This window comes from Stenella coeruleoalba (assembly GCF_951394435.1).
Source record: "Stenella coeruleoalba genome assembly, chromosome: 6".
Taxonomy (NCBI): Eukaryota; Metazoa; Chordata; class Mammalia; order Artiodactyla; family Delphinidae; genus Stenella; species Stenella coeruleoalba.
Genome location: NC_137151.1, coordinates 90,513,870 through 90,540,573, shown reverse-complemented (window position 1 = coordinate 90,540,573; position 26,704 = coordinate 90,513,870). Strand labels below are relative to the sequence as shown.

The 26,704-nt window shown below is 40.3% G+C and overlaps 2 protein-coding genes across 5 annotated transcripts in view; one reads left to right on the top strand and one right to left on the bottom strand.

Annotated features, from left to right (window-relative positions):
• LOC307188300 (MOB-like protein phocein) overlaps positions 1-13,491 on the bottom strand; it is a 42,951-nt gene extending 29,460 nt beyond the window's left edge. Inside the window, exons 1-4 of one of the 2 annotated variants that reach the window (XM_079925283.1) lie at positions 13,354-13,491; positions 12,595-12,759; positions 11,556-11,645; positions 11,237-11,476 (exon numbers count right to left, since the gene is read on the bottom strand). In XM_079925283.1, the coding sequence (XP_079781409.1) occupies positions 11,426-11,476; positions 11,556-11,645; positions 12,595-12,759; positions 13,354-13,356 (309 nt within the window). In that variant the 5' untranslated portion in view covers positions 13,357-13,491 and the 3' untranslated portion in view covers positions 11,237-11,425. Of the gene's footprint in view, positions 1-11,236; positions 11,477-11,555; positions 11,646-12,594; positions 12,760-13,353 lie in introns of those variants that run through there. The other variant, XM_079925284.1, reaches the window with a different exon arrangement.
• On the top strand, positions 2-24,280 carry HSPD1 (heat shock protein family D (Hsp60) member 1). Of its 3 annotated transcripts, XM_079925279.1 has the most exons (13): positions 2-122; positions 7,613-7,772; positions 14,954-15,129; positions 16,171-16,423; positions 17,050-17,132; positions 17,945-18,040; positions 18,444-18,537; positions 19,631-19,799; positions 21,345-21,444; positions 22,015-22,260; positions 22,649-22,823; positions 23,066-23,244; positions 23,655-24,280. In XM_079925279.1, the coding sequence occupies exons 2-13, from the start codon at positions 7,727-7,729 to the stop codon at positions 23,805-23,807; spliced, it is 1,770 nt and encodes a 589-aa protein (XP_079781405.1). In that variant the 5' UTR covers positions 2-122; positions 7,613-7,726; the 3' UTR covers positions 23,808-24,280. The 3 variants fall into 3 exon arrangements, with proteins under 3 accessions (XP_079781405.1, XP_079781407.1, XP_079781406.1); XM_079925281.1 differs by lacking the exons at positions 2-122; positions 7,613-7,772 and adding an exon at positions 13,513-13,641; XM_079925280.1 differs by lacking the exons at positions 2-122; positions 7,613-7,772 and adding an exon at positions 13,907-14,023.
• Positions 24,281-26,704: the final 2,424 nt, after the last annotated feature.

Below are 26,704 nucleotides of genomic sequence, written 5' to 3'. Positions count from 1 at the left end.
AATGGCGGCAATGTGGCGGGAGGCAAAGACCACGCCGCGGAGGCCGGGAGTGGCTGCGAGGGAATTCGCAGGCCAACGCAGAGAGCCGCTGCGGGAATGCGCAAGTTCGGCGTAACGCGTTGGTGCATCTTCTTGGGCTTAACTTTAACGTTGGTTAACGTTGGAAAGACAGAGTTTGCACGATGGCGACCGTTTCAGTAAACTCTTGTGCGAGCAAATACCTAGAGAAGCGTAATTCTGTCCCGAAATCTGCCTAGGCGTGCAAAGTGGGAAACAGGCCAGCAGTCTGGGAGAATTCCACAGACCCGGCATGAAATCGACCCAATTTCAAATCAGACTCGGGCTTAAGAGTGTGAAATGATATTTCCGCTATCCACTAACTTCAAAACCAAGGGCTTTTCAGTATCAAGTTTGTTTGTGTTGATAAGAGACCCAGATGCCAATTATCTGAGATAGAGTGGACATCTGGTATTGTGTGTCAAGCAAACAAAATTAGCTTGTAAATTTTGCAAGTCAGAAGCAGGAGAAAATGAATGCCCCTTGATAGACAGTGGGAGTTGTGCATCTTACAGGATTTCAGATTTTCTTTGTTGCAAGTTTTAAGTGTTCTCTTAAGTCATGAAATCACAGTAGCATTGGCAAACTTTTTTTTTGTTCCTGCTTGGAAACCTTAAATCTTTGATTTGGGATGAGGGAGGCTATAGGTTACCAGATGCGAAGATAGTTAAAAGAGTAAACAGTGTATATACAGTAGGGTGATTTCCAAGAGAGGAAAACATCAGGTATCCCATCAAGTACACATAAAGGTGTATTGAGAATGCTGAGAGATGTAGCAGAGGTTCCAAAGATGGAAGGGAGGAGTGGAGGACAGGTTGGTTAAAATGAGTGAGTGCAAAGCTGAATAACTCATGACTTGGAATTTTGTTCAAAAGCATTTAACAACGAGAAGTCTGTTTGCCTTTAAGTAAGATTCTTTCTATCGGGAAGATGTAGAGACTGGTAACTTTTTTTTTTTTTTTTTGGCCTGCGTTTGGTCTTCATTGCTGTGCGCGGGCTTTCTCTAGTTGCAGCGAGCAGAGGCTACTCTTTGTTGTGGTGCGCTGGCTTCTCACTGCAGTGGCTTTTCTTGTTGCGGAGCACAGGCTCTGGGTGCGCGGGCTTAAGTAGTTGTGGCACCCGGGCTCAGTATTTGTGGCTCGCAGGCTCTAGAGCGCAGGCTCAGTAGTTGTGGTGCACGGGCTTAGTTGCTCCGCGGCATGTGGGATCTTCCCGGACCAGGGCTTGAACCCGTGTCCCCAGCATTGGCAGGAGGATTCTTTTTTTGTTTGTTTGTTTTGGGGTACGCGGGCCTCTCCCTGCTGAGGCCTCTCCCACTGCGGAGCACAGGCTCCGGACGCGCAGGCTCAGTGGCCATGGCTCACGGGCCCAGCCGCACCGGGGCACGAACCAGTGCCCCCCTGCATCGGCAGGCGGACTCTCAACCACTGCGCCACCAGGGAAGCTCAGGAGGATTCTTAACCACTGCGCCACCAGGGAAGCCCCAAGACTGGTAACTTTTCAAGAGCAAGGACAATTCCATCACTACCTCATAGACAGCAAAAAATTTATTCATTCAACGAGTATTTATTAAGCCCCAGTACGTGTTTGGCACTGAGGTAAAAGTATGAAAAGGCGGCATCCTTAACCATAAGTTGCCTAGAGTCTAGCAATGGAGACAGCCGTGCAAATCACCAATTCTCTTACTAAATATAGTGAGGATCTAAGACAAGCGGCACCTAAATACTGCCTCCCTAAGAGAGATAAGGGTGGGTCTGTAGAGAGCAGAGTCTTAGGTCTGGACAACCTCGCCTCATTTACTCCAAGGATTCAGTTAACATTTCCCAGATTGTGTGGTAGTCCCCGAGCTGTAAATATCAGTTACCTATAGTTGAAGGGGCTCATCTTAATGTTCTCTTAAGTCCAGATTTAATAATACTTAAGTAATACTGTTTCAGCCCATCTGAAAAGAACAAAAGAAAAAGTGAATAAGTAGATGTTAAATTAAGGAACAAAATACGTATTCATCTCTTTGAAAAGTCTAATCAAGTTACATTGTGATGTCAATTCTGGCCTTGTTCACAGGAAGAACCTTTTTCTTTAAGGCTGAAATGTTTCTAGCTCATAACCTTCACATTTTAATTCCTCTATCAGTCTGCAGATTATGACCTCCAAGCAAAAAGTTTTATAACCATGATTAATTTAGGGGATGGGGGAAGAAGAAGAAGAAAAAAAAGCATGATCAGTACCATAACAGTTACATGTAATAATGGGTTACTTGAATATTTTGGTTAAAGAAGGAGTAGTCTTTTTAAAGGCAATATGGACAAATGAAAATAACTTTAGACTGAGATTCAAGAAATCTAAATTCTCTTGCTTGTTGACTGTAAGACTTTGAAAAATATCAAATAAAAGGGTTGGGTTTTTTCTTTTTTTTTTTTTTTTGGTAATGAAACTAGTGCACAGCAGTTCTTTCCTTCTGCCTCATAGAGTATGAAAGTATAAAAGTAAATACTCCTGGAAGTCTCTTAAAGTTTTAGAAGAAAATATTTTGTAAATCCAAAGAATCATAAGTAATTTCAAAACCATCTATCCAATACGAAATTCTCTTTGGGGAATTTTAAAATCCAAGTAAAATAGTGAGTGCCCATTGTGTGTAAGGCACTGAGCAAGTGCTAAGAAACATGAATAAGATGTATAATCTATCCTCAAAAAGCTTAAAAATGAATGGGAAAGGAGGATATGTAAATTACTATACTACAAAGCAATATGTCTTAAGTGGTAAGCAGCCCCTAATGGTTGCCTACTTGCTATCCGTACCCGTTCACTCATGTTCTTTGCAAACAGACTTTGATCTTGCTCAGTATCCATCTCTCCGAATTTGAGCAGAGAAAGGTAAACCCATCTCTAGCTGCGGGATAAATCCTCATTGGACTAAGCCAATGTTTAGTTAAAGGGTGAGCATGTGACTCCATTTTAGCCTGAAGAGATATGAAAAGATATCTGATGGAGCATTTTAGGGAAGGGTTTTCTTAATCTTGACGAGATAATAAAAGAGATGGTCCCTTTTTTCTGCCAGTGAACCTTGTTAAGTCTGAGGCTGCATCAACCGTCTTGGCTTGAAGGAAGCCAGCCTAAGAGCAAAGCTGATGCAGTGAATGATGCATGAAGTAGTTGAAATGTGCTATAAAGTAACATTTATCTGTGGAGTTGCAGGAGATTTCATTGTGGACCAAGTAAAGGTGAAGCAGCAGTGAAGTATGGAGATGTATGTTCATAGCTGAACAAATTAGTTGTATATGTAGCTTTATACATTTTCAATGTATTATTTGAAAATTAATTTCTCTTTATAAAAATCGTTATAGACAAAATTTTTTTAATTTATAAAGTTCAAGCTTAGACAACTTTGACTACAAATGAGTGAGAGACTGAACTCCCACTGCACTTCATTTTTCTCTCTAGAATATTTGACCAATTAGTGATTGTGGTAGCCAGATGCCAAGATGGCCCCCAGTGATTATTATCTCTTGGTATTTACACCTTTGTGTGGTTCTCTCTCACGCTGAATAGGGCTGACCTGTTTAACCAATAGATTCTGTGAAAATGATGTTGTGTGGCTCCTGATGTTAGGTGATAAAAGACATTGTGCCTTGCTCTCTTAGCTCACCTGCCCTGGGTGAGAAAGCTGTCATGTGTGAGGACCCTCAAGTAGCCTATGAGGGATCTGCATGGTGTGGAACTGAAGCTCCCACCAAAAGCAAGCATCGACTTGCCAGTATAAGTGACCATCTTGGAAGTATAACTTCCAGCTCCAGTCAAACCTTTGGATGATGGCAGCCTCATGAAAGACCCAAACTAGGACCACCCAAATAAGCTGCTTCCAAATTTCTGACATACAGATACTGTGTGAGATGTTCATTGTTGTTTTAAGCCACTAAGTTTGGGGTGATTTGTTATGCAGCAATAGATATCTAATACAGTAGTTCCTGAATTTTCAGGAAGATGTGATCAGAAGAGACAAGTCACAACAGACTGTTATCATTTCCTCTTTTTAACAGGGGAACTCATGTCTTTCATGAAGTTAATGGCATTTTCTACCTTTTTTTTCTTTTTTTTTCTTAATACTTACTTATGCATTTATTTGGCTGCACTGGGTCTTAGTTGCTGTGTGCAGGATCTTTAGTTGCAGCATGCGAACTCTTAGTTGTGGCATGTGGGATCTAGTCCCCTGACCAGGGATCGAACCTGGACCCCTGCATTGGTAGCACGGAGTCTTAGCCACTGGACCACCAGGGAAGTCCCTACCTTTATTTTCTAGATGACAGCAATCTCTATCTAAAATTATGCTATTACTTTAGTTGTTTACTTCTGCCTCTCCCATTTTATTCATCCCTGTATCTCCAGTGCCTAAGACAGTGCCTGACACATGTTCAAAAAACAATGAATTACTTAAAAATACTATAATAAACTGACCTTTTGAAATGACAAGCCAGATAAGTGAGTACCCATTGATGTTTTTTCCAAGTCAAGTCTGCAGGCTAAATGAGACTGAAAGAGCATTTTGTAAGAGTTTGGCTAAATTTTAACATGTCTTAAAGAACTAGGCTTAATCTGTAAGAAGAAAGAGGGTTTGGATCCATTCCTTATCTCTTATAACAGGAAAATCTCCATAGAAGCCAAGATTGAAAAAAAAAACACCCATAAACTATAAAACAAAAAACTATAAAAATACCTAAAGAAACCAATGCAAGAGACTTATATCGGAGAAGACTTTTCAGAGTTTGAAATAATAACCAGAAGCTATAATGGAAAACATTTATTCAACTATACCAAAATGACTTCCTGCAAATTCAAAGCATAAACAAAATCAAAGCCAAATTGATAAACTGGAGGAAAAAGAATTTGTCACAAAGAAACAATTCCCCTGATAGATAAAGATATCAAATCATAAAAGGCCAGTCACCCAGTAGAAAAATGAGCAGAAGATATTAACCGTCAATAGGGACTGTCAGTTAACAGTAAAGGAAATAGAGATGGCTCTTAAACACATGAGATCCTCACCATCATTCATAATGATAAATTAAAATTATCAGTTTGGCAAAACATAAACTTTATAACATCCTGTATTATTGAGAGTGGGGAGAAATCAGCAGTCTCATACATTGCTGGTAGGAGTATTAATTGATAGAACTTCTGTGAAGGGCAACTTGAAGGGGTGTGTGTGTGTGTGTGTGTGTGTGTGTACATATATATGATTAAAGTCCACATACCCTTTGACATAGCAATTACATGCCTAGCAATTTATCTTACAGATATGAAATTTATGCAGAAATTTTATTTTTTGCAGAACTGTTTCTAATAGCATAAGTTTAGAATTTAAATATCCATCAATAGGAAATGCTTAAATAAATTTTGGTCCATCCAAATAATGAAATATCATATAGCTATAAAGTAAATGAAACTTTTATGTACTTTATAGACCAAAGACAAATTGTTAATACAGAAAAAAACAAGGTGCCAAATGGTGTGTATGGAATATTTTATTTTTCAAAAGGAAAATGAATGTATATGTATATATATTTCATATGCACAAGATACATATGTTTATACACACACATATACATATGTATACATAAAACACCCCTGACAGGAAGAATATAAACTGTAACACTAGTGCTTCCAGGAATGGAACTTTGTGGCTAGGGCACAGGGATGGGAAGGACTCTTACACGCATATTATCTAGTTTAAAAAAAATTAAGGAAAAAAAAATAACAGGCTTGGGCTTCCCTGGTGGCGCAGTGGTTGAGAGTCCGCGTGCTGATGCAGGGGACACGGGTTCGTGCCCCGGTCCGGGAAGATCCCACGTGCCGCGGAGTGGCTGGGCCCGTGGGCCATGGCCGCTGAGCCTGCGCGTCCGGAGCCTGTGCTCCGCAACGGGAGAGGCCACAACAGTGACAGGCCCGCGTACCGCAAAAAACAAAACAAAAACAAAACAAAAAATAACAGGCTTGACTCAAAATGTTAAGGGACATCTTGTGCCCTCCTTTTACAGTTAATTCTTAAACTAAGAGGGGTTAGATGATTTGTCAAATGTCACTTAACTAGTATGTAAGTAACACGGGATCCAGAGCCTAGGTTTTAATGAGCTCTCTCATACAGATTGCTTAAGGGTAAAGAAAACATTTAAATAGTCTTCACATAAATAAATAAAAAGCTCAAAACTCCATTTCTGTGTGGGTGCAGAGAAAACAGCAATTAGCTTTCTGGATGAGGCATGTCTTAGTATCATGCTGGAGAACAATCTGGCAGTCCTTGCTGAGAAGCTTAAAAATGCTCACAGCTAGGTAAGTATTGTTGAGAGTAAATTGCTGTATCAGATATCAAACTTAAATATAACAGTTTATATTTATATTGAAAACACTGTGATGGAAAAGAGAGATCAATGAAACAGACTATCAAATCCAGGAATATGTTTATTTAAAAGTTTAATGTATGATAAAGGTCACATTTCAAATTTGGGGGCAGGGGAGTGGTGGTGGGGAAGAATGGATAATGCAATAAAGTTGAGACAAGATAATCATTGGATAAAAAAAAAGTCAGACACATATACTATACACTAAAATTATGGATCAATTAATTACTTACATTTCCAAAAGAAAAATGTACTAGAAGAATGAGATTTGACTAGCTAGAAACAAAACTGCACATCAAATTAGGAAACAAATGTGACAAGTTCACACCTCTATTATATAAAACCTTACGATCCATGTTGGTGGGAAAGCGGAATGGTGTGGCCACTATGGGAAACGGTGTAGAGGATCCTCAAAAAGTTAAAAATAGAACTACCCTACTTCTATTCAGGAATCCCACTTCTGAGTATTTATCTAAAAGAACTGAAATCAGAATCTCAAAGAGATATTAGCACTTCCATGTTAACTGTAGCACTATTTACAACAGCCAAGATGTGGAAGCCTAAATGTTCATCTGCTGGATGAATGAATAGAGAAAATGTAGTATACACATATATTGGAATACTATTCAGCCTTAAAGAAGAAGGCAATTCTGCAACATTTGACAACATGGAATGAACCTTGAGGACATTAAGCTAAGTCAAATAAGCCAATCATAGAAGGACAAAATACTGCATTCCACTTACATGAAGTATCTAAAATAGTCAAACTCATATAAGCAGAGAGTAGAATGGTGGTTGCCAGGGACTAGGGGGCGGGGAAAATGGGGAGTTGCTAATCAACAGGCATAAAGTTTCAGTTAAGTAAGATGCAAAAGTTCTAGAGATCGACTGTACAACATTGTGCCTATAGTTAACAATATTATGATGTACACTTAAAAATCTGTTAAGAAGGTATATCTCATGCTAAGTGTTCTTACCACAATAAAAATGAAGAAAAACTTTGTAATCCCGATTTTTAAAAATAAGAACTTTTTGTAAAGCATACAGTTTCTGGAGCAATAGAGGAAAAAAATCATAATCTTGATAATGGTAATACTTTCACAACAGAATACCTCCCTGGTAACTTTAATTTTATTCTCAATTTTTCATTTGTTTTTGTATAGAATTGTGGAAGGCAGACTTTGAAGTCAGACAAACCTGAGTTCAATTCCAGCCTATGACTTAAAATATATTTCACCTTGAGCAAGTTACTCTACCTCTCTCTGCATCCTTCACCTATGAGGCAAAGAACATCTGCCTCACAGAGTTGCTATGATTACACAGGTAAGCAAGATTATATGTTAAGTGCCTAGAACAGTGCCTGGCAAGAGGTAAAAAATGGTAATGTTATGAAAACTCCAGTCAGAATTTTACCTACTTTACCGTTCTCCTTACAATTGATATTTTCCTGTTGAACAAAAGGTAAATGACAGCATGCTTTTTTTTTTTTTAATTTGTTTTTGGCTGCGTTGGGTCTTCATTGCTGCGCCCAGGCTTTCTCTGGTTGTGGCGAGTGGGGGTTGCTCTTCGTTGCAGTGTGTGGGATTCTCATTGCGGTGGCTTCTCTTGTTGCGGAGCATGGGCTCTAGGCATGCGGGCTTTGGTAGTTGTGGCACATGGGCTCAGTAGTTGTGGCACGCAGCCTCTAGAGCGCAGGCTCAGTAGTTGTGGCGCACGGGCTTAGTTGCTCCACGGCATGTGGGATCTTCCCGGACCAGGGATCTAACCCGTGTTCCCTGCATTGGCAGGTGGATTCTTAACCACTGAGCCACCAGGGAAGTCCCAACATGCTTTTCTAAAACACATGGGTCCACGTCCCCAATACCCATATTTTTGGCCCAAATTTCTCATGCCAAAATCCTTTTCCCTATTAGTTCCCAATATAATCTCACAAAGTTATTTCTTTAGCAGTTCTGCTAGACGAGGACAATTTCCGTGGTACAAAAAGAATTTTCCCGTCCTTCTGGTTTAGTAGGTTATGGAAGGAGCCCTGAAAATTTAAGTATAGCAGGTAACTCGAAGGATGAACCAAGGTTTGGAAACTCATCTTAGATCTCAAAACTTATTTGCTTGGGTCTTGGGGAAAAAAATCAGTAATAATGGGGAAGCCATAGCCTTTGACTGGATTCCTAATTGCAATTTACCAGCTACATGGCCTTGAACAAGTTTCCTCTTCCCCTCTGTCAGTTTTCTCATTGGTAAATCAGAGGGAAATATGTGCTTACAAGGTTATGACCTCCAAAGCCTATTAGCTGTGCCTGGGGCACAGCAGGAAATTGATGAGCCACTTGGGTTCTGTAAAAATAGATTCTTTTTATTTGTTTATTTATGGCTGCGTTGAGTCTTCATTGCTTCACATGGGCTCTTCTCTGGTTGTGGTGAGCCGGGGCTACTCTTCGTTGTGGTGCGTGGGCTTCTCATTGCAGTGGCTTCTCATTGTGGAGCATGGACTCTAGGCGCGTGGGCTTCGGTAATTATGGCACGCAGGCTCAGTAGTTGTGGTGCACAGGCTTAGTTGCTCCGTGGCATGTGGGATCTTCCTAGACCAGGGCTCGAACCTGTGTCCCCTACACTGGCAGGTGGATTCTTTTTTTTTTTTAACTTTTTTAAAATTTATTTTTTTTAAAAATAATTTTTAAAATTTATTTTTTTTTAAATTTATTTTTTACACAGGTTATCTATTTTATACATATTAGTGTACATATGTCAATCCCAATCTCCCAATTCATCCCATTGCCCACCCCCACTTTCCCCCCTTGGTGTCCATACATTTGTTCTCTACATCTGCGTCTCTATTTCTGCTTTGCAGACCGGTTCATCTGTACCATTTTTCTAGATTCCACATATATGCGTTAATACACGGTATTTGGTTTTGAATTATTTCACTCTGTATGACAGTCTCTAGGTCCACCACGTCTCAACAAATGACCCAATTTTGTTCCTTTTTATGGCTAATATTCTATTGTATATACATACCACATCTTCTTTATCCATTTGTCTGTCGATGGGCATTTAGGTTGCTTCCATGACCTGGCTATTGTAAATAGTGCTGCAATGAACATTGGGGTGCATGTGTCTTTTTTGAATTATGGTTTTCTCTGGGTATATGCCCAGTAGTGGGATTGCTGGGTCATATGGTAACTGTATTTTTAGTTTTTAAGGAAAGTAGGCGGATTCTTAACCACTGTGCCACCAGGAAAGACCAAGAGTTTCTAATCTTTTTACCCAAATATGACAAAAGCCTTATATACCAAATGGCACTAACGCATACATTAATGTAAATACACATACGTAATATTTTACTGATTGGGACGTGATCAAAAGTTGAGACCATTATTCCATGTCACTTAAAACTTCATCTAGACTTTGATTACACAAGAAAAACATGCAACACAACTTTTAAAAGACATGATCATAGACTAGTTTATAAGCAACCAAAACTAGGCAACAAATTTGACTGCAAGGCAGAAAGAGCTGGTAGCTGAGAGGCAGACATATTTAGGGGTTGGTAATCAACTTTGTTGTAGGATTGTTTGGGTTCAAATCTTAATTCTCCCTGGCTGCTATAGCTAAATCAAGCTATTTATCCAGTTCTGTCAGTTTCCCATTTGTTAAACTCAATAAATTGTATACTAGATACTTACCAATTGCCAGACACTTTTAGATAACCCCTCCCCTTTTCCATAGTCATTATCACCAGGACTAAAACGTGTATTAAGTACTTAGGATTGGCTGACAAAGTAGCAGAGGCCATAAAGGATGAAGTTTTAGACAGCATCTGAATGTGGACTACCTATGTCCAAATACTGGCTTTGCCACTTCCTACAGTGTCCCTGGTTATTACTTAACCCCTCTGTGCCCCACCTTACTTATCTGCAAGACACGAACAGTACCTGGCTCATATGCTGTTAAAAGATTAAACCATCCGCTATATGAAAGTACCTACAATGGAGGCCAGTACCTGGAAAATGCTTAAGAGTTAGCTATGGGGACTTCCCCTGTGGTGCAGTGGTTAAGAATCTGCCTGCCAGTGCAGGGGACATGAGTTTGAGCCCTGGTCCGGGAAGATCCCACATGCGGCAGAGCAAGTAAGCCCGTGTGCCTAGAGCCCGTGCTCCACAAGAGAAGCCACCACAAGGAGTAGCCCGCTCACCTCAACTAGAGAAAAGCCCGCACGCAGCAATGAAGAACCAATGCAGCCAAAGACAAAATAATTAAAACAAACAAAAAAAGGAGGCCATGGCCGCGGAGCCTGCGCATCCGTAGCCTGTGCTCCGTGACGGTAGAGGCCGCAGCGATGAGAGGCCCGCGTGCCGAAGGAAAAAAAAAAAAAGTTAGCTATGCCTGGCATATAGAAGACACCCAACCAGTGTGAGCTATTATACCCTACCTTCGAATTTTTGCTAAGTAAATTATGTAGTAGTGTTGTTTTAAAAACTGGAAGTGTTAAGTTTTTCAAAATATAACTTAAGAAATAAGACATATGAGACTAGATTTCATAAACAAACTACACTGAAATGTTTGATATAAATGAGGTCAGAATGTTGCTATTTGTCTTTACCTTCTTAAAATGTTAAGTAAGTGTAAATCTATGGCTTTCTATCAGCATCAACTATATATGTAAAAAGCCAGCTTGAAAACTGAAAACCTGTTTCCCTGAATTCTCTGCAGGTTATTTCTAAAAAAAAAAAAAAAAAAAGCCCCATAAACTAAAAACCATCTTTAAATCACTAAATAAAGATAAACCATTCATTTATATACTTTTATTTGGGAATGTTTAAATCAATACAGAGAAACTAAATTTCAGAGACACTGAATATCATTAGTTTGGATATCATTACTTTATTATAAAAGAAACACGGGAATTATTTACATGATGAAAGATTTCAGAACTTCAGTGGCAGCTTCACGTGATGCCATTTCAATAGTGACTTATTTTAGTCGACGTATTTTCCAAGAATGTCACCATCTCTAAATAAGAAATAATCCTGCAAACAGAGAAACGGTTAGTTAGGAAAACTAACAGCAAATACTTAGCCTCTCCTTAATAATATGAAGTTTACACACCTTGTCATCTAGAACTACTTTGGTGCCTCCATATTCTGGGAGAAGAACTTTATCTCCAACTTTCACACTAACTGGTTGAATCTCTCCACCCTTAAGAAAATAAAGATGTTGATTAGTAAAGACATCTAGTTGACCAAATATTTACACTTTTATTAATCAACTGTGCTCATTCAAATCAAATGTTAAAAAAAGGACTTTGTGGCCAAATGATATAATTTATACAACCATAGTTCTTCACTCAAACATATCACTGTAGAGTTACATTTTGAAATAATGCACATGCAGTAGCTTAAACTAAAACCTATTTTCAGTGTAAAGGTTCAAAGAGTTATACTGGAAAAACTAACTGTAAGCTTTTTGATCGTTAAATATTAACATAACCTCTCAAGTATACGAAGTAAACCAGTTTTTAAAACTACATGTACAATGGTCATGTTTAACTTCTTTCAACACACAAAAACTTGAGTCTTCTTTCTGACTTTGGAACATACACTTCTTTTGAGATTCAACTTCTGTTCCTCCAAAGCAGATTTGGGGAGAGGGATTGAGGCAGAGTGCCCAAAGCCTTCCTATTCCTAACTACAGGATAGCTCCTTGCTAGACCTTTCTTAGAGGCAACTGGAACAATGCAATTAACATATTTGACCCCCAAGGGCATTTATTGCGTATTCTAGTTGACACTTTCAGAGGTCTGAGGTCTAACCCTTAATTGGAGAATGACTACAATAGCCCAGCCAGCTCCTTTTATATGCTAACCAAGGCCGAAAGTGATTAAAAGGATTATGGCAATTTCAGTGTTAGAGGTTAGACCAAGAGTTCAAATTTATGCCGTCTGATTTTAATACTGTGGAACTCCCCATCATATAAAAGAAGAGATTTTTTTTTCAAAATCATTTTTGCTGAAAGATTAGGTGCGAACCCACTAGGGACTGATCTTTAAAATAACAAGCTACCTAAAAGGCTACTTTTAACAATAACCAGTGTTTCCCCCCCCCCCTCCTTCACATAAAAAATTAGTTCCATTTCAGTCCCCATTTACCTTTCCTTTAGAGCCTGATCCAACAGCTACTACCGTTGCTTGCAATACTTTTCCTTGTGATTTTTCTGGAAGCATAATGCCTCCCTTGGTTACAGTTTCGGCTGCACTTCTTTCAACTAATACTCGGTCAAAGAGGGGAAGAAACTTTCTAAATGCCTGTCCTGCCTGTAGAGAGAAAAATGTTAGATTTGAAACAATGTATTCTGAACAGGCCACAAATGGCTTTCAAAGTTAACGACAAAGCTCAGATTTTTTCATTCAAAGGAAACACCTCAGAACGTTCAGCTCTAAATTCCGAGTTTAATCCCATTTCCTATGTGTGTTAGGGATCACTGTTGCTCCTTTGGTCAGCAGCCAGACGAGCTTCCAGGACAACCTTAGTATCTCCCAAGGTCAAGTATACTCCTTCGTCGGATTTTTCTGTAAATCGTCAGCAAACATTGAAGTCCCTCGGCCTGGAGCCGTGCTTTTTTCAAAGCGATTACACACCCACTAATGTCCCGCAAGAGACGTGGGTCGGCCACTGCGCGTGCGTCCGGATTCCCATCCCCTGACACACACGCTGCCTCACACGCGCGTGCAAAGAGCCCTCCGAGGTGGAAAGGGTCGGGGGGGGCCCTCGCCTCTCCAGGGTTCGGGCGGGCGCGGGTCTCTGAGTGGCCCCTACCCCTCCCTCCAGGCCCAAAGGGAATCGTCCGGACTCCCCGTGCGCCCCAGGCCAACCCGGGCCCGCCGGCCTCCAGCCCACGCGGGACTCACCATGACTCGCGTTGCAACACTTCGTACTCTCGCTCTCTGGCCGCCGCCGAAAGGAGAAATCCGCAGTCCGACCCCCCTGCCACGTGAACTCGAAAAAAAGACCTCCTAGCGCGCAGGCGCGCTCGTCCTCGCCCCCGGCCCCTCCCCCAGAAAAGGGGCGGCCGCACCTGTGCGCGCCACGATTCGTTTCCCGGGCTCTGCGCAGGCCACTGACGCGCGGACCGGTAGGCGGAAGGAAAGAGGAGCTCTTTCTAGGCTTTTCTAGGCTTTTCTAGGCCGCGAGCCGAGGTGAGAGTACTTACCCTTCACCTCCCCTCCCGGAAATGACGTGATTTGACCCTTGACTCACACAGAGCCCGGCGCTTCCCGGAAAGTTCTGGAACGGCGCGCCGCCCGGGAACTAGCCTAAACCGGCCGGAGAGGGCTAAGCCAGCTGGCCTGGCCCGGCGCGGTGGGGAGGGGCGGGCCTGGCGCGCGGCGCGTGCAGATTGCAGGGCCCGGGCGGACTGGACGGGGGTGGGAGCCGCCTGCGCGCGCGCGCGCTGCGGAGGGGCGGGGGGAGCGGCGGAGGGAGGAGACACGGGCTCATTGCTGTGTGCGACCTGCGCTCTGTCCCTCACTCGCCACCGACGGCCTGTCTCGTCGCCCAGTAGCTGTGCCGCTGCCCCAGGTACGCGGCCGCACGCGCCGTCTCATCCATGCGCCTCCGACCCCGGAGCCGGCCTTCCCCCGCTGCTCTGAGCGGGCTGGCCGGCGAGAGCCAGAGCTTCCCCAAGGCGCCGCAGGCCTGGGCTCGCTGAGCCAGGCCCCGTGGGTGCATGCAGGGGCCCATCACGTGCGGCGTGGATCGCTCGCCCGGGCAGGGCGCAGCTGGGAGGGCTTGCCCGGGGTGGGGTGTGGAGTCGGGGAAGTGTATTCACATGGTCCCTCCGATGGAAGCCACTTTGGTCGGGTGTAGGGTGCCGCGGGGTGGGGGCGGGGTGGTCGCAGCGCGTGGAAACGGCTTTTGGCCCCGCGAACAGATCGGGTACGGCGCATCTACCCTTGACCTTGCTGGGGCATCCTGATGGAAAGTCGCGTGGGGCCGCCCGGAGTGGGCAGAGCCGCCGCCCCCAGCTTCGCGGCCTTGCCTGCTGCACTGATGCAGTAGCCCCGAGTGGATACATGAAGACATTTTAGTAAGCGGATTTTTGCACCGTTAGGAATATTTTCATTCTCCTGGTCACTTGGGTTTGTAAATTGTCCCTTTCCTGTAGGCTTGGTTTTTCAGGGGACATTTGGAGCTGATTTGCCCCCAAGGCCATTTTAGCGCTGAAAGATTAACTCGTTTTTAGCGTCATGGGTAGGTGGCCGTGGGGAAGAAGGGTGTGCTTTTTGCTAGTGCTATAGGTCAGGCGTGGGGCGGCCACTTAAGGCTTGCGCTAGCAGCTGGTGTTTTGGGACGGTGGCGAGTTTCGAGGCCCAGCTGTAGTGGCTGGCAGAGGTCAGCCCAGCTCGCTTCTAACATTTCTTGTTCTGATGCACGGGTGTTATGTTTGTGTTGTAACACACCAGGGGTAGCGCTAGTATTGTACTGATGATCTGCTTGTTTCTCCCTCAGAAATGCTTCGATTGCCCGCAGTCCTTCGCCAGATTAGGCCAGTGTCCAGGGTACTGGCTCCTCATCTCACTCGGGCTTATGCCAAAGATGTAAAATTTGGTGCAGATGCCCGAGCCTTAATGCTTCAAGGTGTAGACCTTTTAGCTGATGCTGTAGCCGTTACTATGGGGCCAAAGGTATCAGTATTCTTACTTTGTTGTAATTTAGAGTATTGTTAAAGGAGTAACATTTTGTTGATGGCGAGAGTCACGGCAAGCTTTTGAACAGTGCTTTGGTATTCATAAACTGCTTCTGCCAAAGCAGAAGGAATTTTATTTTGTACAATGTGTGGTGTAATCCAGTGGTAACTCCTAGCTCAAGACGGATTGGTAAACTCGAGGTGGAATTAATCTCGTTTGCCTGTTTGAGTTAAATTTTGGATCCTTTCCCAGTAGTTAGTACCAGGCATAGAGGGAAAAATACAACGTCCACAATACCTTAAGTATGTGCTGGTAGGTGCTAGTTTAACCTAATGTTTTTCTACTGTCCCTTGGTTCCAAAGCACATTTAAAATTTTAAGTCTCACTTAGCAAGAGATTGATGAGTGAGGGGTAATAAGTAATTTGAGGAGACCTTTTTGAGGGTTGTGCACGGTGAAGTGATGCTTCATTTCAGGTTGAAGCCAGTACAAATATCAGAGTGATACAAACTATATAAAATATAGCATATGAATGCCTCACAAGAAGCTTTGGTTCAAATTCAAAAGCTGCCAATACTATTTGCACCATGTTTAAGATTTAATGTTGAACAACTCTGAAAGTGTGTATTGTACTTGTTAGTATTTTAGAAACTAAATTTTAAAACAAGTTTAAAAGTAAGTTTTCATAGTATTATTACAGCAGGTACTGGACAAAACTTAAGTATGAATTTTGTGAAGTCTGCTCTGGAATTTCATTATAATCTACCAAAGTGGTATTGGTTCATCTTGTATCATTGTATAAGAAGACATCTTTTAAGTCTCTAAAATTGTTATCATCCAAGGTTATGCACTTAGCAACAAAGGTCATTTTGTCTGAACTAAGAACATTGATGAACTTGCCCTTTAGATTCATGCTGTAGATCTGATAAAAATTGTCAGATGTTGCATTAAGGCTTTGAAGTAATTGCCTATTGTGAAAACTGCTGTATTGTAGGCTACATAGTACTTACAGTGTGTGACTCTGTTTTCTCTGCAATAGGGAAGGACGGTGATTATTGAACAGAGTTGGGGAAGTCCCAAAGTGACAAAAGATGGTGTAACTGTTGCAAAGTCCATTGACTTAAAAGATAAATATAAAAATATTGGCGCGAAACTTGTTCAAGATGTTGCCAATAACACAAACGAAGAGGCTGGGGATGGCACCACTACTGCGACTGTACTGGCACGCTCCATTGCTAAGGAAGGCTTCGAGAAGATTAGCAAAGGTGCTAATCCCGTGGAAATCAGGAGAGGTAGGAATATCTCTTCATTGTCACCACAGTGTTTTGAACTGTCTGTTAAATTGTATTAGAAAGTTGACTCTTTCTTGTTTCTCCTCTCTCCTAAAAAAAAATCTTTTAAAATCTTAAAAAAAAAAAAAATCACTTGCGTAGTGATCGAATTCCTATGTGGTGGGCACTGTGCTGGGTGGCAAAGAGGAAAATCTGACTAAGACGTTGCCTGTTGTCCACAGTCATCCATCCCTGTGTCTTTGTCCCCTGGTCCGCTTCTCCCACAAACCAAGTTTATTGGAAGTTACAGCATGTACCATTCACCTTGAAAGTAATAAGTTTAATGGGGATTAGAGCAGAGAGAGATGATACAGTTTTGATGTTTTACTTTAGTTATTTGGAAAGTAGGGCTAAACGAGGAACCAAGTCACCCAGGATGTCAGATGGGGTTTTTTAAAACAGTTTTTAAAGTTTCTGTTTCAGTGCATGCCATCCAACTCCCATGTGATTAGGAAAAGTACTGGTACAGAAGCAGTGCATAAGCGTTAAGGCATTGAAACACTTAACATGAATCAGAATTTTTACTTGATGTGGAGCCACGAGAGAATAAGCATATAATTCAAGAATAATATTTATTCTTGAACCAGGTGTGATGTTAGCTGTTGATGCTGTAATTGCTGAACTTAAGAAGCAGTCTAAACCTGTGACAACCCCGGAAGAGATCGCCCAGGTATGGATTTTTTATAACATTTTATGATAAAGTTAGAATTTTTTTTTAGTAACGTGATTTTATCCCATAATTACACGACAGTATCAGAATAGCAACATTACCCAGTCACCAACATTGGAAGCATTTTTCTTACTGCTAATGCATTTGGAAATTTCCCCGACCAGGGATGGAAGCCGAGTCCCATTTAGTGGAAGTGCAGAGTCTTAACCAGTGGACCACCAGGGAAGTCCCCATAATTTGGCTCTTAATGAGTTCTCATTTTAGTTCTACATGACTGAGTAAAAACTCATTTGTATGTGTAGAAAATGTTCTTTGGCCATTTATCAAAGGTGCATAATTTTGTCATGTTCTAATATTGCCACGTTTGCCAAGGGGAAGAAAGTAACAGGGTCAGCTTCCTTCTTTTCTCTTTTTCTTTCTTTTTTTGTTTTTTTGGCCACACCACGTGGCTTGTGGGACCTTAGTCCCGGACCAAGGATTGAACCCGGGTCCCTGCAGTGAAAGCTCCAAGTCCTAACCACAGGACCACCAGGAATTTCCTCTTTTCTGTTTTTGTTTAAAAGAATAATTGTGTGTTTATTTCATATCTTTCAAAAATAATGTGGCCAAATACTGGATTTTTTAAAAAATTGAAAACAGGATCAATACTTCATTACAATTATTATGCCATAAAATCCCCTCCCTCTTTCTCACTGCCACCATCACCCTCCCTCTAGCTTCCCACCAAGGATCTATCAATTTGGAAGTTACTGAGAAAACGGAGGGGAGTTGATTGCGGACAGTAGCTTTACCTTTCAATTTGATTGTTTCAGGTTGCTACGATTTCTGCAAATGGAGACAAAGAAATCGGCAGCATCATTTCTGATGCGATGAAAAAGGTTGGAAGAAAGGGCGTTATCACAGTAAAGGCAAGTGCGTTTTTAATGACACATAGGAATGAGGTGTCTGATAATCTTGAGTTTTATAAATATAAAAATTTGATCTATATGTGTTTCCAAAAGTATATTCCATATAATTCTTTCATGTGTAATATTGGCACCTGTATAGAATAGAGTGCCTTCTGTATTCTGTGTGAAATATTAACCTTTGCCTTCGGGAGTAAATCAGTCCTAACTTAGATGATACTGCCTTCTAGCTGTAAAAATTAGTTCAAATGCATACATGTATTCTTGCAGAAGTGGAGTTGGATGCCCTGGGACATTTGCATATTCCTATCTGGATTCCTTATGAGAAGTGGGGACTGTTAATTGGTCTATACAGTTTTTGTTTCTTTAATGAAATTCACATAACGAATTCTTTGACTTTTCATAGGATGGAAAAACACTGAATGATGAATTAGAAATTATTGAAGGCATGAAGTTTGATAGAGGGTATATCTCTCCATACTTTATTAATACATCAAAAGGTAAGAGCAAATCAGTAACTAAGTTTTTTTTTTTTTAACATAGTTTGCTATGTGACAACCTGAGGGCATTAGTCAGTGTCAGACCTCAAAAGTAAATTCATATGTTCCTCACATTTCTATGGATTTCTTGCTTATGATGCTGTCGACCACTCAGCATTTTCCCAAAGTCGAGCTCTGAAACACTAGTTCTGTAGAATGTGAGCAAGTTTCTATTTTATGGTAAAGTAAGTGTTGGACATGCTGAGTGAACAGAGTCAAACAATTTCTTACTGTGAGACTTCTAGAGGCTTAAAAATGATCATATATAATGTGAGTTTCCAAATAGGTGATGTAGAATGTGGATTTTCTTAAACTTACTTGATTACAGAACACGTTTCTCATGGTCTTTCTCTTGGACTTAGAGTAATATGGAACACACTGGAAAATGCTGCACGGCTGCACCAGTGTGGACTGGCGTGAGCAAGAAGTTAGACAGGTTTTGAGGGTGAGCAGAGAAATAGAAGTTTGATGTAGAATAATTATGACAAGATGATTCTGGAATAAGTTATCTACTTGGAACAACTTACCATTAAGCAGAAAGGAGCTGGTGCCCCTAAACTAGACCACCACACATCCATTGCATCTGAACAGGGATGAGGAGAAAAATGCAAATTGGAAGAAAGCATCATCAGACACAATGGAAAAGGTTGTGATCCAACACCTTTAGAAGCAGACTGAGAGCTCACCAGGGGACTGGGGCAGTAATGGCAAATTCACTTATGTATTATTTATAATAGTTATATATTTATTTATTACTCTCTTCTCCTACTTGAATGAAAACTTCTAAAGGGCAGAGTTTTATTTTCACTTTTTTTCCCACTGATCTACCTCAAGAGTCTAGAACAGCGCCTGGCACTGGCACCCAATCAGTGATGAATAACAGTGAATAAATAAATAAAAGAAAGTTCATGTATATGAGAAATGAAAGGAAAAACATGAACTCATCAATCACTTTTAAAGTGTACTGGAGCTTTGGTTTAGAGGTTTTTCTAAATCGCAGTCATTTTCAGGATAATGTTCTAAAGTTGGTTAGAAATGTTCTTTGCTTTTGCAGGTCAGAAATGTGAATTCCAAGATGCCTATGTTCTGTTAAGTGAAAAGAAAATTTCTAGTGTCCAGTCCATTGTTCCTGCTCTTGAAATTGCCAATGCTCACCGTAAGCCCTTGGTCATAATTGCTGAAGACGTGGATGGAGAAGCTCTAAGTACACTCGTTTTGAATAGGTAATAGGCAGTGGTATTTGGTTTACGTTTCTGTGTGGAAGGCAGTTACTTGTATTGATGTTTGAAATCTCCGTTATGTACCTTCACATTGAACTACTTGTGTTTGTATAATATTAGTGTGACTCATGAACCCTTAGTCCAGTTATGATTCTGTCTTTTTTGAATGGGGTCCCAGAGTCCTTAATGTTTTGTGCAACTTTCTCATAAGATAGCCTAAGTGTTTACAGTTGTTTTGAAGATCAATGACTTGAGTTTTATTCTTTTTTTTTTACAAAAAGACTTCTGGAAAAAAATATTTTCACAATTACAATTTTTCATGGGAAGAGGTAAACAACTACCATTCTGAATAATCTGTTAAAAGTAAAATTTTGTTAATGAGTAGTCTGAAATAGAGAAATTGGTACTCAACCTAAAGTAAGTTGAGGTCTATTCTTTTAATTTTTTTAATCTATAGTTTAATGTATTACTTTTTACTTTAAGATATAGTGTTAACGCTATAAACAGAATTTTAGGGCATTGTGAAAATACATATTATTCCTAATCTTAGAACTGAGGTACATTAGAAATGAGTCTCCAATTTTCATTGTAATGGAAATGCACAAATGAAATAGCAGGTATATATTAGAGAATTGAGTACTTTGACCTAAGTGAGTTTACTTATTCTGGAATGTTTGTAGACTGGATATGCTTTTGGGATTATGAAAAAGCCCTAGAGATTGTGGGATTTGAAGCTGAAATAGAAAAACAGTAGGCCTGAAGAGTTTTCATTGAGCCATTTTACTGGTAGCTGTAAAGTTGTATCTCCAGTTTACTTCGCATATCATCAGAGGTTAAGTAACCCTCTGATTTTTATTTGGCTCCTTAATAAAATTGACCAGTTCTTAGTTTGTACATTCCTTCCATTTCAGTCTGGTCTCAAATGGGCATTTTTAAAATGTATATTCTGAGTATTCATTACCTGATTAAAATGTAGGTAAGCTTAATGATATTCTCAGCAATATTTACATTTATAAACGAACTGAATTAAAAATACTGCTTGCTCGGAATATAGCCAGTATTATATAACTATAAATGAAGTATGTAACTTTAAAAATTGTGAGTCACTGTGTGAAATAGATAGTATTGTAAATCAACTATACTTCAATAAAAAAGAAGAAACTGCTCAATCTTGACTTTAATAGCAACTTAATCTAATACTAAATGGAACCCATGAGTTAAGGGTAAATGCTGATTAGATGATCTCCAAAATTAATATATAGTAATTCTGATTTTCACAAACTATAAAATAGTTATCACTATTTACATGTTTTCAACTGGAAAGGTCAGCATGTAAGGTTAACAGTTTATTAAGAAGGTAAGCAGATACTGGCAAATATGGATAAATGGAAAATTGTCCTTTCCTGTCTCAACTTGACCAAAAGTTGCTAGGGAGCAAAAAATAAAAATCTTTTTAAAGTGTAGTTTCTTAAGTAACCTTAGTTGTCAGAACTTGAAGTAGACAGACATTTTTATAAAATTTAAATCTTATTAATAACTTCTTAACAGGCTGAAAGTTGGTCTTCAGGTTGTAGCAGTCAAAGCTCCAGGTTTTGGTGACAATAGAAAGAACCAGCTTAAAGACATGGCTATTGCTACTGGTGGTGCAGTAAGTAAAATAAATGTGATGTTGGTTTACTGAATGTTATTTATACATCCTAGTCTGAAATTTATAGGCAGAATTCACATTTTCATAGTCAGATACTACCATCTGAAATGTTTACTTAATCTGTGTTTTTATTAGATGTTTGGGAGGTAGAGATTGGGTTAAATAGTGATAAGGTCCCTTTTTAACTCGCCAAGAGTCTGGCCCAAGAATGGGCTTACTGACTAACCTGTTTTCAAGAATGTAGTAGAAAAGACATGGATGGGATCTAAGAGTTAGGCCTAGGGTCTAGTTTTGGTTGCACCAAAAGTATGGCCTTAGGTGAGTTTTCTGAGTTCACAGTTTTCTCAAAGTTAATAATTGAGAATTAAGTGAGAAGTTGGAAATGTCATGAAAGACTATATTCAGACTGTTTAGTCTAGCTTTGGTCTCGAAATCTCACATTTCAAAGAAACACAGTATTGCAAGATGTTTCTTTTATCAAAATACCTGTAGGATATATTACCAATGAACTTGGTGTAATGAAAAAACCTGTAATCTGTAATTTGTTCATTCTTTAAAATGTTTTTGTAGGTATTTGGAGAAGAAGGACTAACTCTAAATCTTGAAGATGTTCAGCCTCATGACTTAGGAAAAGTTGGAGAGGTCATTGTGACCAAAGACGATGCCATGCTCTTGAAAGGAAAAGGTGACAAGGCTCAAATTGAAAAGCGTATTCAAGAAATCATCGAGCAGTTAGATATTACAACTAGTGAATATGAAAAGGAAAAATTGAATGAACGTCTGGCAAAACTCTCAGATGGTGTTGCTGTGCTAAAGGTAAGATGCATTGTTATAAATAAGCTTCTTGGGTTCTAAGCCCAAGATGACTGTTTCTGTGGTATGTAACCAAAATACTTAGGGAATCAACTTCCTTGTGGAGATATTTATTATATAAAATTTCTTTACTGAAACATTCCTTCCTTAAAGCCAGAATTGAACTTGTAGTGGGTGAGTTGTGTGGGAACAGATGTTTTGTTAATAATTAGTCTAGAGTCTGACTTGTGAGACACTATTAGCTGTTTAATCACGTAGTTACTTGTAACAAATAGGCAACCTTTTTAAAATTGCTTTTTAAGTAAACTAGGTGCTTTTTAATGACTCTTTTGGCAGTCAACTTCTTGAATGGGAGAAGACATGCTAACTGGAATTCTTTTTTAATCTTTAGGTTGGTGGGACAAGTGATGTTGAAGTGAATGAAAAGAAAGACAGAGTTACAGATGCCCTTAATGCTACACGAGCTGCTGTTGAAGAAGGCATTGTTTTGGGAGGGGGCTGTGCCCTGCTTCGGTGCCTTCCAGCCTTGGATTCAATAACTCCAGCTAATGAAGATCAAAAAATTGGTAAAAAGTTACCTTAGTAATGGGTTTACTTGTAGCCTGATTTTAGTCTTTCTGTTGTTAGAATTATATTGTTGCTGCCACTAGATGGAATAAATCATAAAGCAATTTCCAGAATAACAAAAGTAGAATAGCACTGATGTCAGAGATCTTTCAGGGGGAATCTGTACTCTCACAAGTAGAATTGTGCTATAATAATTACAAAGGAAAGAACTAAATTTGCTAAATATTTATTTTCTTTATAGGTATAGAAATTATTAAAAAAGCACTCAAAATTCCTGCAATGACCATTGCTAAGAATGCAGGTGTCGAAGGATCGTTGATAGTTGAGAAAATTTTGCAAAGTTCTTCAGAAATTGGTTATGATGCTATGCTTGGAGATTTTGTGAATATGGTGGAAAAAGGAATCATTGATCCAACTAAGGTAAATAGTTCACCAGTGTCTAAAAATACTTTCAAGAACTCTTCATTAAGTCTTGTTAATTTATTTCTTTTTAATTAATTTATTTGGTTGCGTCGGGTCTTAGTTTTGGCACACGGGATCTTGCGGTGCAGTGCGCAGGCTCTTTGTTGAGCACAGGCTTCTCTCTTGTGGCACATGGGCTCCAGAGCATGCAGGCTCAGTAGTTGCGGCGCACGGGCTTAGTTGCCCTGTGGCATGTGGGATCTTAGTTCCCTGACCAGGGATCGAACCTGCGTCCCCTGCATTGCAAGGCAGATTCTTTTTTTTTTTTTGCAAGGCAGATTCTTAACCACTGGACCACCAGGGAAGTCCCAAGTCTTGTTAATTTTTTACTAAGGAAAAGTAATATTTTATCAAAACTTTTTTCCTAGGTTGTAAGAACTGCATTACTGGATGCTGCTGGAGTGGCCTCTCTGTTAACTACAGCAGAAGTCGTAGTCACAGAAATTCCTAAAGAAGAGAAGGATCCTGGAATGGGCGGAATGGGTGGGATGGGAGGTGGGATGGGAGGTGGCATGTTCTAATTCCTAGAATAGGGCTTTACCATCATTAATGAGCTGTGAGAGGAAGCTCGAGGCAGCGTTCCTCACCAATAACTTTGAGAGGTCAGTTACAGGAGATGACTGAAGAAAAGGCTGGCTGATGTTTAAGAAAATCACTATAACCATCAGTTACTGGTTTCAGTTGACAACATAGAATGGTTTACTGCTGTCATTGTCCATGCCTACAGATAATTTATTTTGTATTTTTGAATAAAGACATTTGTACATTCCTGGTAAATGAGTATAAGAGCCATGCACCAATGTACTGCTTTCAACTTAAATCACTGAGGCATTTTTACTACTATTCTGTTAAAATCAGGATTTTAGTGATTGCCATCAACAGATGAGAAGTTAAGAAGCAGCCTTTCTGTGGAGAGTAAGAATAATTGTGTACAGAGTAGAGCAATATCCAATCATGTGACAACCTTTGTGTAATAAAAATTGTTTAAAGTTAATTGTGTTAGCCTTTCTGTGATCTAGAGGATATGAGGAATGAAAGAAAGCCAATTGAAGAGGGAGGGGTAAGGTAAGGTTTGACCCAAGTGTTAAAATGTTATTCTCCCTATAGTTTCCTTATGTTTCTCTGTTTATCTTTGCTGCAGACTGGATTATATTATTACATTGGTAATGGGGGAAATTTTGAAAGGTGACAACTCTGAATGTTGTATGTGTTGAGGTTTGGCCATAAAGAAAAGGGGAGCTTGTTTCTTTTAAGGGTTATGGTTACTGTTCCGGAGTCTCAGCATCACAGATAAGCAGTGGGTTCCCTGCTAGGTACCCACAAGTGAGGAGGGCAGGGTTTACAGTATGAGTGTACTTCAGTGGAAAGGAGAGGTGTGCCATTCAAGCATAATGAATAGCAGGGAAGGGCATCCACAACTTGATAATGCACAGCCCAGTGTGATCACCTTTATAAGAACTTGAAATGGGTTTCAGTCTCAATGCACTTGGTCTTTATTAGATAAAACAGTATAGAAGTATGGCTTTTAAAACAGCTGTGTGTGCATCCGTGTGTGTGTGTGTGTGTGTGTGTTGGGGACAGATACTGATTTGCAAGATAGAACGTTGCTTTCTAATTTAAAGCACAAGATCTTATGCAACAAGAACATAAAGTTTTTTTACTTTAACCTGTGTCAAGAATGTAGTCTTATCTTGGAGCTATAGAATCGATCTGGTGGTAAGGAACTCCAGTCTGTTGCTCAGTTTGGCCCTGGGGTTGCTGCTAAGAGGTCTGGTATAAGGTAGGCACTGAGGCAAATGTTTCTACTTTCCTTATCTAGTATGAATAGTTTGGACAGGAATAGAAGGAAAAATAAAGTCCATCACAGATCAAAAGTCAAAATCACTTGAAATCCTGTACCTAGAAATACCTTCGCTTTGTTAACTTGGTTGGGTTAGAAAAAATGACAAGAGATTAGAGGGGACTGACTGAACGAATAAAAGGCATTTTAAACAAAACTTGTCTAGACTGTACTTACGGTTATTCAAGTGGCAAAAGGCAACCTAGCTAGTAGTATCAAGGGTTGGAGGAAAAGAGAAACCATGGGGAATGGTTTTATATAGTTTGTATTTTAAAGGCCAAACGAAATGAGTAGAAGAATAGGTGTAAGAAATGAGAAACACTGGGACTTGAAAGATTTCTAGGTGCTTTTTTTTTTTCCTGGTTGCTGTTTGATCAGAGAGAATGACTAGAGCCTAAAGAGATCAACAGGAGAGGAAAATTTACTAGGTGTTATGTGCTAGGCCCTGGGCTAAGTCCTTGGATTTTTTTTTTTTTTTTTTTTTGCGGTACGCGGGCCTCTCACTGTTGTGGCCTCTCCTGTTGTGGAGCACAGGCTCCGGACGCGCAGGCTCAGCGGCCATGGCTCACGGGCCCAGCCGCTCTGCGGCATGTGGGATCTTCCCGTACCGGGGCACGAACCCGTGTCCCCTGCATCGGCAGGCGGACTCTAAACCACTGCGCCACCAGGGAAGCCCAGTCCTTGGATTATTTTAACCCTTAGAACAAACTTGGATTAGGAATTACTTATCAAGCCTATGCTACAGTTAGTAAACTGAGGCTCTGAATGGTTAAGTAATTTACACAAAGTCTCAGAGCTATTAAGTGGTAGACCCCAGATTTGAACCAGGGTTTAATTGAAGAGCTTAAATCAAAGAACAAGCCTGGAATGAACCCCTAAGCCAGGATCTAGGCAATTCTAAAAAACCCGAAAGCTGCAGCCAGAGAAATCAATACAGATAAATGGGGCAATTCCCTTTTCCCTTTGACTAGAATAACTGCACAAGGTGATGGCAGTTTTGGAGAGATGACAGAGAGGAGCAAGAGTATCAAGGATCAAGATGGTTCCTTCAGGTACCATTTGGTCAAGACTAAAATCCTGTACCTAGAAATACCTTGGTATAAGGTATTTATACCAAGAGTATCAAGGATCAAGATGGTTCCTTCAAATACCATTTGGTCAAGACTAAAGATGCTAGTGACTAGGTGAGGAAGCAGGAATGGTAGATCTCAGGATACCTGCACTCATGGAAATCCCTTGGGAAACCACACAAAATAACAATATAATGTCCAGGCCCCAATTGCCTTGCTGTGAAAGCGAGCAGGATTTATTTGAACAGCACAGGCTTTTCAAGGCAAAAATTTTGCAGGAGTGTGTTACAAATCTATGAGCCTGAGAGATAAAAGGGGCATGGAGGGGACACAAACACACCCAATATTTAGCCCTGACCATGGAGGTGAACTTTTATAAAGACAGCCGGATCTGCTTTAAAAATGGATAAAGGAGTAATCAAGGAAAAAGGAATGCCACTATGAAGTCAGATCCTGCTATTTCAGGAAAAGAGTTGAGAAAATAGATTTTTTCTACTGCAATCTGGGC